The 17,370-nt window shown below is 41.5% G+C and overlaps 2 protein-coding genes across 3 annotated transcripts in view; both read right to left on the bottom strand.

The window, feature by feature from the left end:
• The window catches only part of tln2a (talin 2a), a 90,342-nt gene extending 79,371 nt beyond the window's left edge, over positions 1 to 10,971 (bottom strand). Inside the window, exon 1 of one of the 2 annotated variants that reach the window (XM_061040876.1) lies at positions 10,840 to 10,971. The gene's annotated coding sequence lies outside the window, so the exon portion shown is untranslated. The remainder of the gene's footprint in view (positions 1 to 10,839) is intronic. The other variant, XM_061040867.1, reaches the window with a different exon arrangement.
• A 2,812-nt stretch (positions 10,972 to 13,783) lies between these two features.
• Positions 13,784 to 16,237, bottom strand: ddx28 (DEAD (Asp-Glu-Ala-Asp) box polypeptide 28). The gene has a single exon (XM_061040931.1). The coding sequence runs from the start codon at positions 16,043 to 16,045 to the stop codon at positions 14,327 to 14,329; it is 1,719 nt and encodes a 572-aa protein (XP_060896914.1). The 5' UTR covers positions 16,046 to 16,237; the 3' UTR covers positions 13,784 to 14,326.
• Positions 16,238 to 17,370: the final 1,133 nt, after the last annotated feature.

The following is a 17,370-nucleotide window of genomic DNA, read 5'->3' on the forward strand; positions in this document are numbered from 1 at the left end:
CTGCATCTAGTCAGTGACAGAAGACATAGGGGCTGACTCTCATTAAGTTGTCTTCAATAAAGAACTGTCACTGTCAACACAAGGGCTGTGCAAGATTAGACTCCAGGATTAAACACTGTCACTATAGTCTGCACTAAAGTAACTAGAAGAGATGGACCTATCCGATCATTGTATAGGTTATTGTTCTATTGTTAGGGTCAGACAGGAGCTGCTCCCAGTTTTTGAATAGATCCTTATGGCACATTACCACAGGTAAACTATGATCAGTAATGCCAACACACTGGCCAAACGGAGAGTATGTGGAAATAATAAAAAAATAAAAAATGAAATGGTAGTTGGGTGGGACGGGAAGGGAGTTATACTACCAGGATTGGGATGGGATTTTGTGTTTATTTATTCTGGCCCGCAATTGGGATGGGACAGGACTATTTTTCTGGGAGTGAGATGGGAAAGGAGTGAAAAAACACTCCCATGTCAGCCTCACCAGGCTTGCTGTTTCTAGCATTTAAGATAAGTATTCAAATAGTTCCAACCACTTCCCTTTTCATATTTGTTGCTAGCTTTTGGGCAACACAAGTGTCAAACATCATTGGCATATATCCAAGGCGTAATAGAGTTGTTGTTTTTTTTGCTATAAAATGGCTTATTTTAAAATCTATTAGACACAAAGCAGCAGCTTTACTTGTAGCCATGTTGGCTGCTGAGTAGGTTGGATACCACCACAAAGACCAAAGATCGTGAGAGTGAAACAAAGCAGTAAAGCTGAGGACACGGAAAGCAAAACATTGAGCTCAAAATGCTGAAGCACTAAGGAGAACTTTTAATGATAGTTTTATTTGTGATTGAGATTCCAGTATAGTATCTATCATGACTACATAAATATTGCATATTTAATATAGAGTATAGCTTATATAATGGAAAATATAAGTGTTTTTATCTTCCAATCTTATTGTAAGCATTGAGCCAAATAAAATCTGCATATTTTTAACCAATGTGTTAACACATACTGTACTATGCCATAAACACAATGTGTCAACCACCTCTGTATCTACTTCCATAAAATAGACAAACACAAGTGTGTGTCTGTTGCTTGTGTACAACCTGCTTTAAAAAAAACAGCTCTGCAAGGTCAGAGAAAGTTGTGGAATGAGAGGCAGTCCAAAGCACACAGGGATGCCAGGTTTGTTCTGCAGCTTTCACCTGCTCCCACAACAACTCCAATCAGAGAACAAGCTGCACTTGACATCAGGGGGAAACAAATCATAACCAAACATCCTATTTCCCATCTGCCACTTGTAACTGGCATTTATGTCCACTATCTTACGCATGTTGCCAACTCAAAATCAGCACTGCATGTGCATTCCCTAGGAGCAGCCAACAATGAATTTCCCACCTGGTGTTCGCCTACCAGCCTTCCAGATAAATCTTGTGGCCGACTGAGAGGATGCCTGATTCTGAAGTTTAAGCAACAAACAGGATTCCTTCCTCAAAGGAAGAAACATTCAATCAAGTTTTGTGGAAGGTGAACGGGTGGGTGGGTACACCCCCCGAGTAATTTCCCTGAGGGTGTGCTCTGCACTAGGGAGATAAGTAACACGACTGAGGACAAGGCTGGCATTCTACCCCTAGTCCAAAACACAAAACGCCTGAGTCCATCTAAAGAGAGGAATCTGACAATGCCGCAGTTGTCTCGTTGCCAGCTGGAGAACAAGCTCCCCATAGACATGTTGATATGAAACACTGTGTGCACCAACTTTTAGCTCAAAAGAAAATTGGAAACAATCGTGTTTTAAATTGGCAAAGCAGAAAATGATGATATATTGGATGGTCTCGGTTAGAATCAAACTTGACACAGAAGTAATGCAATATTTGCAGAGAGTGAACTCAGAAAATCAATATAGAAATTATGAAGCATCAAATTCCACTCTTTAATCAAACAAGAAAAAAAACAATTCAACAAGTTGAAGGTCAGGACTTCTTTAGCAACACACAGTTCTTGTGAACTGTTGTGAATTCAATGAATAAATTATTACAGCTGCAAACTGTATTAGTGAGTATTGTAACTTATGACTTACTGTAGCACCACCCCCAGTACTTGCCTTCACCATCCACAACAACTGTTCTTCCAATAAACCCAAGCTTTTTTTAACAAGTTGTTATACTGTGCTTTCACAGACAGACAGTCTCAGTTAAGTTAGACATTTGTGTACTGTATGATCAAGCCCATCCTTCTTAGGCCCTGGTTACACATGGAATTCACCCAAAATAGGTAACCTTTGGTTGACTCTTGGTTGTTTGTTCACACGACAACTGTGTTTTGGATGCCAGAAAATGTGTTCCAGAGTGCAAACTTTTGACAACAGCACCTTTATCGTAAAAAACATGCAGTTTCTCTGATTTATCTGAGATTTTTTCGACATGAGGATTACGGTTCCAGTCGATGGCCATGCATGATTAGGTGGACAACAACAACAATACCATTCATTCCTGTCACATACTGCTTTAAATAGGCCACTAAAATGTGGAAGTATTTCGACAGGCATGACATGTTGACATGTAGTTTGACACTTAAGCAACATTCAAGCAATATTTAATCAAATATAATATAGAGAAAAAATTAAAAGTAGTGGTTCAGCCAAAACACACAAAAGGTACCAAAAAAAGTGCAAGCAAATGTTATGTGTTCTTCGGCAGTCATGTTCTACACAAGTGGAGGTATGTTGCTGGAACAGAAAGAATAATAAAATAGACAAAATCATAATATTTTGTTTCTGATTCATTCTAATTGATACATGAACTGTTTTCTAAGAACAAAAATCACACTTTAGGTCATGCTGTTGTACTGATGATCACTCAGCACTCTCATCCTGTGGCATCATGTCAGGGTAGTTTCACATTAGGGACACGGGGCCCAGATACAGTAAACTTGACTAAAAAAGTCCGGTTCATTTGATCAGTGGGAACAAAAGCGAACCATACGCACATAAACAAACGTTGCCCAATTGATGAAGTGGTTGCTATGGTTTTATCGTCTTCCTTCTTCTTCTTCTTCTTCTTCTTCTTCTTCTTAGGGGGTTTGCAAACCAACTATGTGCATAACGACACCTATTGCATTGGACTGTACTAAATTGTAAACGTTTCTTGGACAGCTGTGTGTAGGTTTAATAGGCTAAAAAGCAACAACCAACATTCCTACCAGCCTGCAGCAGGTGGATGACATGTGTCCAACAATCTCCGCTGCCTGTAAGTCAACTGAAGGCATTTCCAACTTGAAGTCATTGGGACACCGCTTAATGTATCCCTGTGGCTTGTTGCATTAACACACACTGTCCATTGCACAGCACACAAATAAAAAGCTATTTTCAGCCACCTGATGAACAGTGAGCTTTCCACATGTAATGTAAGCCAGCTGCCATACTCATTACACTGCCTTTAAAAAAAGAGCACTGTTTATAGGGCTACATAGCCACATAGACACTGTTTGATTGGTGCTTCGTCTTCTCCTCTCTGTCCCCATTTTCTAGTCTAAGAAGCCTGGCAACACTCCCATGTACTCTCCCTTAACTAATAAACAAAGAATGGTTTCCCTTATATAGCTCTATTCAAACTCATCAAGCAACATCAGAGGCCTGGAGGGACGCGGAGAGTGAAAGCAAGCCTGTTCCAGACAGAGAGGTTCTGGCCAAGGGCAAGGAGCACTGGCAGTATGACTGTATAACGGTCATACATTAACAGCCACTTAAAGGGCTATTTCTGGTGCCATCCATCAGTAGAAATCTGCAGCGTAAGGTTGGAAATGTTTGAGAGGTTGGCAAGGCGAGACACATCCAACACAAAACTATCAGGGAAAACCAAACAGTCACACATAAAAGAAAACTAACTGAACACAATTAACAGCTTTGGTTCAAATAAGTTCATGGCTGATAGCTTCCAAATATCACAGCAGAGAATCGGCTTACGCAGCTACTTCAACTTCATGGGTTTAAACATTTTCAACTTCTTGTAGTCAAACAGCTTCCGATGTACAATGGTGACACATTCAGAACATTTGGCACTCCAATAGAAAAAAATAACTAAATACTTTGAAAAGCTGATGAATACTTCAATGTTAAAAAATAAACATACCTTAGAGAATACAATTTTCTGATAAACAGCCTGATTTCCACTGAGTGCGTTTACATGGACTCGAGTTTCGATCAGGTTCTGTAAGTATCCTGTTTTGTTTTTGCGCATGTAAACATCGTATGCCAATTTCAGAAATCAGGATAAGCACCAATATCCTGTTTTACTACCTGCAGAACTCCAAAATAACACAGGATAGTGGGTCATGTACTTTACCCCGCTATCTGACAGCTGTCTACTACCTCTGCAGGAGCAACCTCAGCAAAGTGACGTATCGGCAAAACAAACATGACAGCAGCAATGAGAGCGTCTTACTTCTGAAGTGACAAAGAAACTGAGTTTTATCCTTCAGTAATGAATGAAAACACAGGTAGTACTCCCGGAACATTCCATGTTTCTTGTCTGACTTTTTGCCAACTCGCAACTGGGACGCGGTTAACTCTGGGCTGACGTCATTTCCAGCTACCACACTGGTATATTCCCACAAAATGTCATTTACAAAATAGTTGTTGCTCTCCATTATTGAGGAAAAAAAAGGGAATTGGCAAAGTAGTTCTCTTAGTTGGATCACTAAAGAGAAGGGATGTATTTGTAAAATAAACTTCAAGTCTACAACTGTCTGTAATCTGTTTCAAATGTGTGGATCAAATATTTTCTGCTGAGATATCTAAATCAGCTTATAACAGCATGCATAACAAATAACAGAATATTATTTTTGGCTAGCCGCTTATTGTTTAAACATTCAAATCTAACTGAAAACTTACTTGTGATTTAAACAATCTCTTTTTCACACTCGTATAGACAACTGGGCCCTTTTCTATTTTGCAACACTTGGACCATTTTAGTCTCTCTGCCTTATACAGAGGGGAGTAACCCCCTCATACAAGTTGGGTACCAAATATTTGCAGGAAGAATTTATCCTCAAGAGAAACCAAGAATAGCTGCCCCGAGCTGCAGGAGCAGCAGAGGGGTGGGATAGATTTCCAGCACTCCCAGATTGTTCACTCAGCTCTGCTCAACAAAGCTCCATGCTGCTTCTCAGCCACTTCCTGGGGAATTCCAGCACGGGGTAACTTTCACAAACCACAACATCAACAGGGACAAAAATAGTTTGATGAGTGATATGAAATGTAATGCTGAAATTTGTCAACAAAGTACAAACTGGTTGAGCAATGACAGCGCCATTTGTTCATGACTTTGGGAATAGATACAATTAATAGGCAACTGCTGAAAGAATATTCAAAGTGAGAGAGGAAACTCATCTGGGATTGTTTTCATCTTTAAAATACAATGTCACTGCCAGAACTATCAAAGCTCCAATCACTCATGCTCAATTTTGATTTCATCTTTATTGCAGATTCAATTGAAATCTGGAAACCTACATTTTCTCCTCCCACTCACACTGGACTGCATTCAAATAAAAATTCCCAAAGCATAAGAAGTAGGAATCAAACAGTCATTTGAAAACTACATTTTACACAGGTGCTCAATGACACATGGTTTCTTACAAAACAGCCAATCGACACTGTGTTCACACTCACAGTGTGCTGTGGTTGTGTACAGGGAGCAGCAGACACCTGATTAGGTTACATTTCTGCCCTGGTGACTAAGAGGCATGAGGCCTCAAGGTGGCAACCATGGCAGCAGGGATTTCTGCCAGAGATGCACTCCAGTAATAGCTGAAGAGCTCAGCTGCAACTTGAACCACATTTCAGAGCAGATCCACTTTCAGCCAGGGTTCAACATGACAGTACACATCGGCCTAAACTCCTGAAATTGTGTCTGAAGTTTTGTATTCAACCTGAATGAGGCAAGATGAGTAGTTATCTATTTTATAAGTATTCGTGATGCTTCATTTTCTTTGCTAATTTGTGCTTCATTATGTTAATAATTAGCTTGGACCACAACTAAGCAAAGCTTGTTTTTATTGGTTGCACAGAAGACAAAAAAAAATGTCAGGTAGATAAAAATGAATATTTATCAAAGAATACTTTATTGTGAATGCACACTACCAGCATGGATCAAAGAAAATGATTAACATTAAAGTCCATGAGTTAGAAGAATGACTTGAGGCTAAACCCAAATTGTATTTCATATAGGTAAAAAAAAGACCATTAAAGCCTGTGTTTACATATTTATGGCCCAAAAAGTTGTTCCAAATCCTTTGACGAGCTGTTCTGGGAAGCTAATAAAGAAGACGCTTAAATACAGAAATAGCCGGTATTCATTTCAGAGCTCCAAAGTTAAACAAGAGGACTTCCCCTCATTTCATCACAGAGATGTTTCAGGTTTCAGGTCATAACCCTGTTTCATCTTCTGGGTCACAACAACCTGATAGATGAGGTAGAGATGGTACTCTTTATCAATCATATGCTCAGTTGTGTAAAAAGATTCAAAACAGAGGGACAACTGTTTGTGGTCAAAACATTTCAAGGACGTTTAGATAACCACGCCACTGTTCTCAATTCAACACAATAAAAACTGCTGTGACCATGCACTTGCTTGTTAATCTTCTATTCTTATAGTATAATAGTTGAAATGAACAACTCGATTAGAGTAGTAGGTAGTAGGCAGCATGAGGTTTCATCTTCCGTCACTATGACAACCAGACCAGCAACGGCTGCTCCAGACTGCTAAACATTACCACAATTTGGTCTTTAAAACCAGATTGAGGGTCTACGGATGTCGCCACAGCTCACACTGAACCACATCCACAGACTGCTGCAGTACATGTGTTACTCGCACAGACTGCTTCTCCTGAAACATACTTCACGGTTAATTTTAGACCAGAAAAAAAAAAAAAAACAACAACAGAGAGAACATTTCCTATCCTTGAGTCATACCCGGAATATAAAACCAATCAATTAGCAAAGGCCACTCGTGCAAAATTAGTACTTCATGTTGCTGGCAGGCAGTCGCTGTACTGGCTTATATTTGTGATGCAATGAACATAAGACGGTGGACTGAGTGGGAGGCAGGCAAACCAGAACTCAGTGGGAGGTGGGAGGAAAAAAAAACAGAGCGGAGATTGGATTTGCCAAGAAGGCGTCTTCTGCTGCATGGAACCAACAATGACCAGCATTAAGGGATGGACAAATCTCCACTTAGTTGACTACAATCTTTTCCAATCTGTAACTCAATGTACAAATAATTATCAATCTTTTCATTTTTAGAGATATTGCTTCTCAACCTTTTCAAACAAGATTATCCTTTAATACAATCTTTACACAAATTAAGTCTGCTTCTTTCCTCTAATTAGTGTCCATGGACGAAGGAGCATTGGGAAAGATTCAAGTGTTTTCGATTAGCTCTGTTCAAAACTAAGTGAGGATTGAAGAGCCACACACAGGGGCCCTCTTTCTCACAGGCGTTCCTGCTTGGAATCTTGTGATTTGACTCTTATGTTTAAGGTTACACATGCCTCGGCTTGGTCACAACAAAGTGTGAAATTCTGTGATATTGTTAACTTGAACTAGGCCAGACATTCCTCCGCCTTCATTCAGACCGATTCCCCCCCCCCCCCCCCCCCCCCCCCCCACACTGCAGACCTCTAGACAGAATGCACATTTACACAACACACTTTTCTAATGCAACTTGTAAATGTATCATACTACTTTACAGCAGTTATTTAAAAATCCTGCACTTTGACTTGAGTGTTAAAGCTTCAACTTCAAAGTCTTAAGGATGTCAGTCCAAGTCAATTTGGTGACAATGAAGAGTTAGTTACCCTCTGAAACGTTATCAGCTCCAACCTAACAGACTGAAAACTTTCATGAGGGCTTTAACTGTTCAATCACATATAACCAAAGCAGCCAAATAAACAAAGATGTGGCAATCTACCCATGTTGCCAACGAGAAAAATGGATTCCCATTTATCAACTTGGTAACACCCTTCGAGAATTTCCTCTCAGGCTTTGAGACGACAAAAAAAAAAAAAAAAAAAGACAGGATTAGTTCCAGGTGACCGACTGGGATCTGCACTGGGATATAAGCAGAGTGGACTCAGTTAATTCACCAGGTTGCTGTACCATTCAGAGCAGATTAAATGTATGTCACGAATACATTTGCTTAAAGCTGAGCATACCCTCTTCCTGACTCTTGCAGGAAACAGGCTACATTATTCAGAAGAATTGTTGACTACACCCCACAATTGAGCAACTCCTGTAGCTACCTGGCTGAGACATAAACAGTTGTCTCTGTGTGTTACTATTGTGCCTCTTGTGATTTAAGTGTCATTATGGGTCTCTCATTACTTCCCCTCGGTGGTCTGAGCTGGCAGTAGAGGCCTGTTTTCATGCAGAACAAAGGGACGGATCAATAAATTAACTGTGTGCAGCTGATGAGTGACCCTTTCCGTGCCGTATGAGATTAGCCATGAAGGTTTTTACCAACCAGGAGAACATGACAATGAAAGTTTGTCTCGACGCTATAGACAAAGATATGGAATCAGAGTTTATTGTTTGCTATAGTATCTTGTTATCTATTTCAAGGGCATCTACGGTATTGACTAAACAGACATTAGTTAGTGGATTTTAATGCTTCCTAATAATGTTAAACAGTTAATACCGTTTCAGATTGTACACTTTGACATCATTTCCTTAGAAAACTGTTTTCCCGCTGCTGATTTCAGCACTAAATAACTAAACAGCTACACAATCATGAGTGTATTTGTTGATCACTCTACTTTAAGTAGATTTGTTTCAAACTACACGTAATGGATGCATAAACACAATCTTTGAAAGGTCAGTGCCGTTGCTAATATAATGAAAAAGCTCTTGATTGCTGCGTTAATGTCAGGAGAGTCAGAGGGAGCTTGGTCAGTTTAATAAATGATCGGCGCTGTGGCTGGTGGCAGCAGCTGCATATTTAGCAGCAGATGATAGTGCCGGTTAAACACGAGGCTCCGGAAAATGACATTTTCAAAGAGATGAAACACAAGCGAAACTGATCTGTGCAGGGTAGGGGCTCGGCTCATTAGACGGGGGGCTGCCATTTTGAAAGGACAGATTTTAACATAGGGCAACCTGAGGATATGGGATGACATTCTCGTGCCGGTGTCGGTTTCCGGCGCACCTTTATTAACTATGGATTTTATAGGAAAACATACTTCAAGGACGCAGAGGACTCAAACAAGAAATGCATTCGTAAATGCCAAAAAGATCTCATCAAACACAGACAGAAGTTAAGACATACCTAGAGGATGTGTAACAAACCAGGCAGAGGGGAGCGTTCGTTCCAGACGCATTACACACACATTGGAGCCTGCAGCCTATAAGGTCATGTATCTTTTTCTGACAAGCCGGAGGGGGGGGGGGGGGGGGGAAGGGGGTGAGTGTGTGTGGGGGACAGAGAGAGAGAGGGGGAGAGAAGGGGGGGGGGCTTCAGGCTACAGTCTACTTTTCCCGTTAGACTGCCAGAGAAAGTCGCCTGCACATCAAGCATTGCAGGCATCTGAACTGTCACATCTGGCTCCTAGAAGCTCACAGCACCGGCACAGGGCAACGGACTGATCCACTGACTGCACTACAAACATGGAGTGTATCGATCCTTGAGCACAAACTTGGCACACAAACAAGTGCTCATTCAGATCGATTCCCCTGGGATACATTTGGTCCCCATGCAGTAATAATAACAAGATAAGAGAAGCACGTGATTGGTCCTTTAAATGTGAAAATGGCAGAGTACCAGAGCCTGTCTGTGAAGGGGTGTGGCAACAGAGCCGATACGTGCAGCCATCCTCACCATTCTATAATAATATAACCTGCTGCAGAGAACACTCTCCTTCACGTCGCACCCCTCAAAGCTTCTCTGGACATGTAAGGCTGTCTGCCAGGGAATGGCAAGCAAAGAACCTGCAGGGAAATGACACTCCTGGTTTAAAAACACACAGACCCCCCCCCCCTCACCACCATACCCTACATGCTTTCTGATGTTCATCAGCCGGGCATGTAAGAGCTGTAATGTGTGGCTGCTTGCCTTTCATGGTGCCGGTGCTTTAAACACAGCAGCAGCAGCAGCAGCAGCCACATGCTTTTGGGCACAGGTGGCCGCCCTTTCATGTGTGCGTTTCGTGCTTCCGATCCTCGTGAACAGAAAACAAACAAAAAAAAAAAAAAAGTTGGAAACAATTGCTCGCGGCATTAAGTCGGCAGTTTGACTGAGATATTAACTGAACATGGCGGAGGCTGCTTTCTTTCCCTGGCCATTGCAACGTAACCTCCATGAACTCTCCATGCCTCCTTGACTCTTCACAGCCACCAAACCGAGCACCAACCCCCCCCCCCCTCGTTGTCCACATGCTGAATCCTGCGGCTACATAAACAGCAGCTTTGCCAACATAAAATCCTTACCAGTCAACCCCCCCCCCCCCCCTCCCTGCTGCAGCCCTGTGGTCCGTAAAGTCGCCCAAACCCCCTCACTGATGCAAGTGGAGAAGTCGACAATTAAAGGCTCCTCAAGTTGCGTCGGTTCTAACGAGCAACGCAGCCAAACGCAACTTACAGCATCGATACACTGAAAGGAGAGAGGCGGACTGAAAAGCAATGCAGTCAGCATACTAACGGTGTGTGTAGTGTGTGTGTGTGTGTGTGTGTGTGTGTGCGTGTGCGGGTTTCTTGTGAAGCTTTTTGGTCGCAGAGAAGGTCAGACAGATCCCCGAGTCTGTTAAAGGGGGAGATGGGCATCAGAATAAGCCGCTTACGGGGGTTGCAGACCTACCTTCAGATCCTCTACTGGAGCATTTCAGGCGAGGTGCACACGAGCCGACAGCTTCCGAGCAGCACAATATCCTCCAAGTGGCTGGACAGTGTGTGTGAGTAGCGGCACGGTGTGTTTGTGTCTGTGTGTGTAAGCGTGTGTGTGTAAAAGGGGAGTGGGAGATAATCCCACGGTGGAGCGACGAGGAAATACGTCATTACAAATGGACAAAATGCCTTGTAGTCCACGCGTAAACCTCCGTCGTCCACGAGGACTACAAATTGGGGATTGAGTGAAATGTAGCCTATAATGAAATGAATTTATTTTGGGTTTTGAGGGGGTATTACATTTGACAGCATTTTTAATGGATTTATTTTTATTATTTGGAAAGAAATAAAGGAATAGTGTAATGTCTGAATTACAGGATATTCCCTTCAAACATGCTATCTTAATGCTTTCAGAAAAGGGGGAAATTCCGTCGTGAGAGACACCCTAACACCAGCGCCTGCTCAAATATTTGAGGGGAAGCTGGGAAAAGCTCTCTGTTTGTTTTACTACAGGCTGGGTCCTGAACAAGAGCATCTCAAGTGGTTTGCTACTCCAGCAGTGGACTATTAAACTTTCTTAACATTGGAGGACCTTTTAGAGGAAAAAAAAGAAACACCCTGGCTGGTTTAATAAACTAACAATTACATTCATAAAAAGGGAATAGGCTAATTCCAGATCTTTTTCATGAAGAACATTTTCCCATGACATGTCTGCTATTTTCAATTTAAAAATTTTCTTGGTGTATAATCTCTTGTAACTATTAACAGGCTTTTTTGTAACTTGAACCTTATAAGCCACACAAAAACTTGTCAAACGATCAGAAATATCAGTATGTAGTATACCACTATTTGATTCCCAGTCAAAGAAATTTGTAAAAATGTTGTCAATTCGAGTTGCAGTTGTATCTGCGATCCTAGTTGCCATATGAATTAGAGGATCAAAGTAATTTGAATTCATTGTATTTTTAAATTTCTGTTAAAAATATCAATATCTGTATTGGGTGGACGATAAATAACACCTATGATTATATTTCGTCCCCCAAGAGAGGGGCTTGTAATAACTTCAAGAAATACACATTCTGCAATGTTGGATTCAAAAGTCCCAAGATCACCTCTGCTGATGAACTGGTAATATTTGTGAGATACTCCTCCTCCAGTTCTTATTTCTCTTGTCCAATGGGTATCTTTATGATCAGAAATGCAGGTATGAAATAAAATGAAAAAAATACACTGCTGATTTCTGGCATTATGTCTCCTGTTTGAGTGGAGAGTTGCGGCGCAATGTGCACTGGAGGTGTAAGTTTCAACTTGTGTAACTCAACACATGAATGAAAGTTGCATATGGGACCATGATTTGTCATTGTAATTTGCTGTGAAGTCACATGTAAAACCCCTGCAAGCACATGTTCATTTAAAATTCTTAAACAGGGCTCGGCAACTTACTGGAAGTGAGACATTTGAGTGTTTGTTATATTTTTGCAAGAGGCAGTTGAGAAGAGTCAGGGAAGAAATATAAATGAAGGGATTGGAGGGATTTGCTCTACATGCTATAAATGGGCACTGGGTCCTTGTTGTCAGGTATACAGTTGGGTGAAATGTGAACCCTAAGGGGGGGGTAAAGCTTAAAAGTGTTGACCCGAGCCCCAGTAGGACAATCCCAACTACATTCCAGACATTCTGATGGAAGCCCCGAGTTACTGTCAAAGCTGTTAACACATCTGCCTGTCTGCATAACACTCAGGTCTTTCTGCTCCTGTAATCTCACTAACACAAACACTCAGCATAAATCACTAGTGTGTAGCATGACAAACCAAGCCTCTTCAAAATAAGAGCATGCCCTGAAGAACTATTAACTCAGAGGTTTGTTGTCATCTGTCCTAAATACCTGAAAAAAAAGCAGAGTAATGTTTAAACAATACTCCCAAAACCAGATTCTATTACAACAGGAATACAGCCAACTTTTGAAATATGATCCTAACATTTAGGTCACTCTGGCAGATTTCCATGTTGACACATTTGCGCTTTATTTCAACAGGGTCCAGCTGGATTTGGTTGGGGCTGGGGGGTCCTTTCAAGTACACAGATTTATTACATCAACAGTAATGACATCATGTTTTGTCCTGTATTAAACTTCACTAGTGATTATTTTAGGTGCTGAAGTTTCTCCATGCAGATAAGGTACAGTGATCCATACACTTTCAGAAACCAGCTGCTAGGCTTGTAAATGTTAACAATTAGTTAGTGAGCATTGTCAACGTTTATAAAACAGAGAACAAAGCACAAAAGTTCTGATATGACTCAAACAAAAGGACTTTGCAGGTAATATGACAAAACAGAAAACAAATCAATGCCACCCCCTTGTGGCTAAACACATGCACTACATGTGTAACAAAACGTCTCAGACTTGAGATTCTTTAAAGGATAAGATTGAGGATTTGACTTCATCCCAGTTTGTATCAGTTTCTCTAACCATATTTAAAACGTTTTATGGTTTAAGAAGCAGTTAAGACAATGTAAATCATTTTTCCGTGATACTGTAGTTTCAGTGTATTTTGTCAATGACTGAGGTGCCAACTGTCTTGATTTTAAAGATATGTCCACGATGGAATTTGGTTAAGTGGGGTAAAAATGCGCACAGGTATATTATAAATCCACAGCTAAGTTCCCTTCAATGACCCCCTGTCATCACAATTACCAAAAAAGATTTGTATTTCAATAATCATGTGCTTTTAGGTTGTCATTTATAGTGCTTAAAATATTGTTGCATCAGGAGAGAAGCCAAAGAAGTACACATCAAATTTTAAATCAGGTTACTCTAAAAAATAATAATAATAAAAGGCTTTTACACCTCCTTATTTTGAGTGAATTAGTCAAACACTTGCTTAATAAAAGTGTTTTGTTGAATGAGACAAAGTGAGAATGATACACGTGCTGTTTATTTTGAAAATGAATCATATTTAAACAAATATATTGCATCAGGTAATTGAAAATAATGGAACCTGCTGAGCATAAGTTATTATTACCAGGAAGCACAGGCTATAACATTTAAACAACAAAACAAAATTAAATTAAAAACACATGAAAGTGTTGCCCATATTTCCACTAGTGAAAAAGCTTTGTCTTTAAATTATACTTAATGAAAATGAGCAATAAGTACTTTTACCAGAAGTTCATGTATCCAGGCTGCAGTTTGACCATAAAGCAACACGTGACTTGTTTTTCTGACAACATGTTGAAATGTTTGAACAAAGTAAAAATTGTACCTTTTACTAATTTTCATCCATTTTTAAGATCAAGTACAGCTGGGGAATTTTATCATGATCCCTTCATAAAAACAAGATATTTCAAAGTCTGAGTGCACAGACAAACATTGCTTATTACATTCCTATTGGATCATATCTTTCTTACAATTTAATTAGTTTGACTTTCCAACACTTCTGAAACCGTAACAAGTTTGACAATTATACAAAAGTCTTCTCCTCCTCTTCTTCCACTATCTTTGGTTTTGGCTCATGTATATCAGATTCCATCCCTGGCAAACTAGTCCTCCTGCGTGCAGCCGTCTCGATCTTTTGTACCAACTCCACATCCCACGGATGAGCAACAAAGCTTAACACCTCCCCATCCTCCACCCCTCCTGCTCTTCCCACCCTCCCTGCTCTGTGGATATAGTCTGTGTGGGATTCTGGGAAATCATAGTTGACAACCAGATGCACCTTAGACGTGTCCAGGCCTCGCGAGGCAATGTCTGTGCATATCAGCACTTCAACCAAGCCCTTCTGAAAGGAGCGGAAGATTCCTGCGCGGACTGCAGCAGGCATTTCCCCTTGCAGACGTGCATGCTGTACCCCCATCTCCTCCAGCGAGTACCCCAGCCAATTCACCGTGGTGGACTTGTTGCAGAACACCACGACAGAACCCTCCAGTACTCCTTTTTTCTGCTGCAGCAGCTTCAGGGCTTGGTGGAGCTCCAGGATCTTGTCAGCGCCCTTCACCTTCAGGAAAGTCTGCTTCACATGAGGCATGAGGAAGTGAAGCATCTTGCTCTTGATAACCACAATGCTGCCCAGGTCTGTCACTTTGTTGAGCACCTCTCCAACACCGCCAGGAAAGGTGGCCCCGACGACCAGCAGCTGCGCTTTGTGGCCAGGACCTCGCGTTTCCTTCGGATCACTGGCAATGTTTGTGTGGAGCAGGATGTCCTGCAGCATATCACAAAAGCTAGGGTCAAACATGGTGTCGGCCTCATCCACCACAAAGAAGCTCAGCTCACTCAGCTCCAGGCAGCCTCTCCGCAGGGCCTTTACCAGGGCGCCCGGGGTAGCCACCACTATTTCAGGCTGATCCCTCTTGAAGACCGTCTTGATGTTTCCTACACCTCGCCCACCACCCACGGTCCGCGTCAGGAAACCGAACGGAGCGCAGAGAGTCCTGGACACAGCTGCTACTTGCTCAGCCAGCTCCCTGGAAGGCACGAGCACCACAGTGCGAATCTTGCGCGTGTTCTCAGAATCCATCTCTGATTTCTTAACAGCCTGCAGTCGATGAACAATAGGCAAGAGGTAACTCAGTGTTTTACCACTGCCTGTTTCAGCCGCACAGAGAATATTGTGACCTTTCATGACCTTTGGGATGGTCTGAAGCTGTACAGTGGTTGGATGGGTAATATTTACTCTCTCCAAAGCTTCCAGCAGCTCCTTGCAGATGTGGAGTTTATTAAATGTCTCGGCTGTCTCCTGTTCAATGTCCTCCTTCTGATTTTCACCAACAAAGGGTGCAGTAGTCTTGGTGTTGTTGATGATGAAATAGTCCCCGAAGGATTTGGTATGTTTCCAACCTTTTGAGGAGAGAACAGGCTGCTCAAATTTCCCAAGTATGTATCCTGCAGACTGGTTCAGAACTGGATTCTTGCTCTGGACCAGGAGCTTGCCAGCTTTGATGGTGTTGATCTTGTTTTTGCCCCGCGTTTGTTTCACGTTCTCAACCTGCTTCTGCAAGTAGCGAGGGACACGAATGACTTGAGTCTCTTCCGGCTTGGCCACTGTATGACCGAAACGAGCCTGACCATCAGAACAATGACAGCAAGCCGATGAGTTGATAAACTCAGGACTGAAAAGCCTGCTTGAGCGCGACGCTCTCGACGAAGCCAGCGCCAAATAACCGACCTTTAGGGAATGCATGTTCGTCTTTAGCTGTCTTTTAGCCGCTTAAAGTCTGATAGCAAGTTAAAAAAACCCGACTAAACCATGAGAATGAGATACCGTTACACACCTGGAAGCGTAAGTGACCTTAAATGTTCAAAAAACACAACAAATCTGTTCGCATCCAGCTTCCCTTGACAGCTGTGACGCCATGCTTCTTTGTCGAATGTGGATGACGTCAGTGGGGATGGACGTATTATGTAAATGTTACATCGAGATGAAAACATTAATAAAGAACAAGTAAAAATAAAAAGTCAGTTATATTTATGCTGAAATAATTCATAATATTTATATATAGGCTATATATGTCAGTCTATACACACAGATGTAATACATTCATTTCAAAAAAGGAATTGCTGCAAAAGAAACACATGATTCATTTACAAAACCTCCTTGTTGACAAATGTAATGTCGTTTTTACTAAAAACTGTGTTGCTTGTTGTGGTTGTTTCAGAATTCACATTCACACTGATGTAGGCCTATATTACATTTGACCTTACATTACATTTTTTTATCCCTAGATAAATCACCTCTTTAACCTTGATCATCACTTTATTTTGAGCTATATTGTATTGTATGCCTGTAATAAAACTAATCAATCAGCTGATCACTACCCTGGTGAATCAGCACGGCCTGCGCTACAGTTATGCCAGAGGTTGTAATGGATTAGAGAGGGGTGAGAAAGAGCTCAGTCATCGACACAACTGTGACTGCCGATATCTGTTCACATAACTCTGAGATCCGGTCAATCAAGGAATAAAGGAATTATTTATCTTTTTAGGCGTGTCAACAGAGTATATATTCTTAATTATTGGTTTACCACTTAAAGGCAAAAGACAGGCGGCAACGTTTTATTTGCTACTTAAGAGGGATAATCCAGTGTTTATAATTTGCTGCTGGGGGTGAAAGCTAATAAAAAGGAAACTAATCTAGTAGGCATGCATCCAGAGGTGTGTGTGTGTGTGTGTGTGTGTGTGTGTGTGTGTGTGTGTGTGTGTGTGTGTGTGTGTGTGTGTGTGTGTGTGTGTGTGTGTGTGTGTGTGTGTGTGTGTGTGTGTGTGTGTGTGTGTGTGTGTGTGTGTGTGGGGGGGGGGGGGGGGGGGGGGGGGGTCCAAAAGGGGACATTCTCTACTGTTTTGCACAGTCTCCTCCAAAAGCCTGCAAGGAAGTTTGTCTTGCATTTACTTTTACTTTATAATCCCATCATATTATTAATAGCAAATTACATTACATTTATAACCAGCACAGAAAGCAAATCAGCTGTCTACAGCAGTGCTAGTATTGATCTAGCCTTTCCCTGTGGT

The sequence above is a fragment of the Labrus mixtus genome, chromosome 1, assembly GCF_963584025.1.
Source record: "Labrus mixtus chromosome 1, fLabMix1.1, whole genome shotgun sequence".
NCBI classification, from domain to species: Eukaryota; Metazoa; Chordata; class Actinopteri; order Labriformes; family Labridae; genus Labrus; species Labrus mixtus.

Bases quoted from the DNA above. Each gene is read 5' to 3' on its own strand.
- ddx28 (XM_061040931.1), bottom strand. From the start codon at position 16,045: ATGCATTCCCTAAAGGTCGGTTATTTGGCGCTGGCTTCGTCGAGAGCG.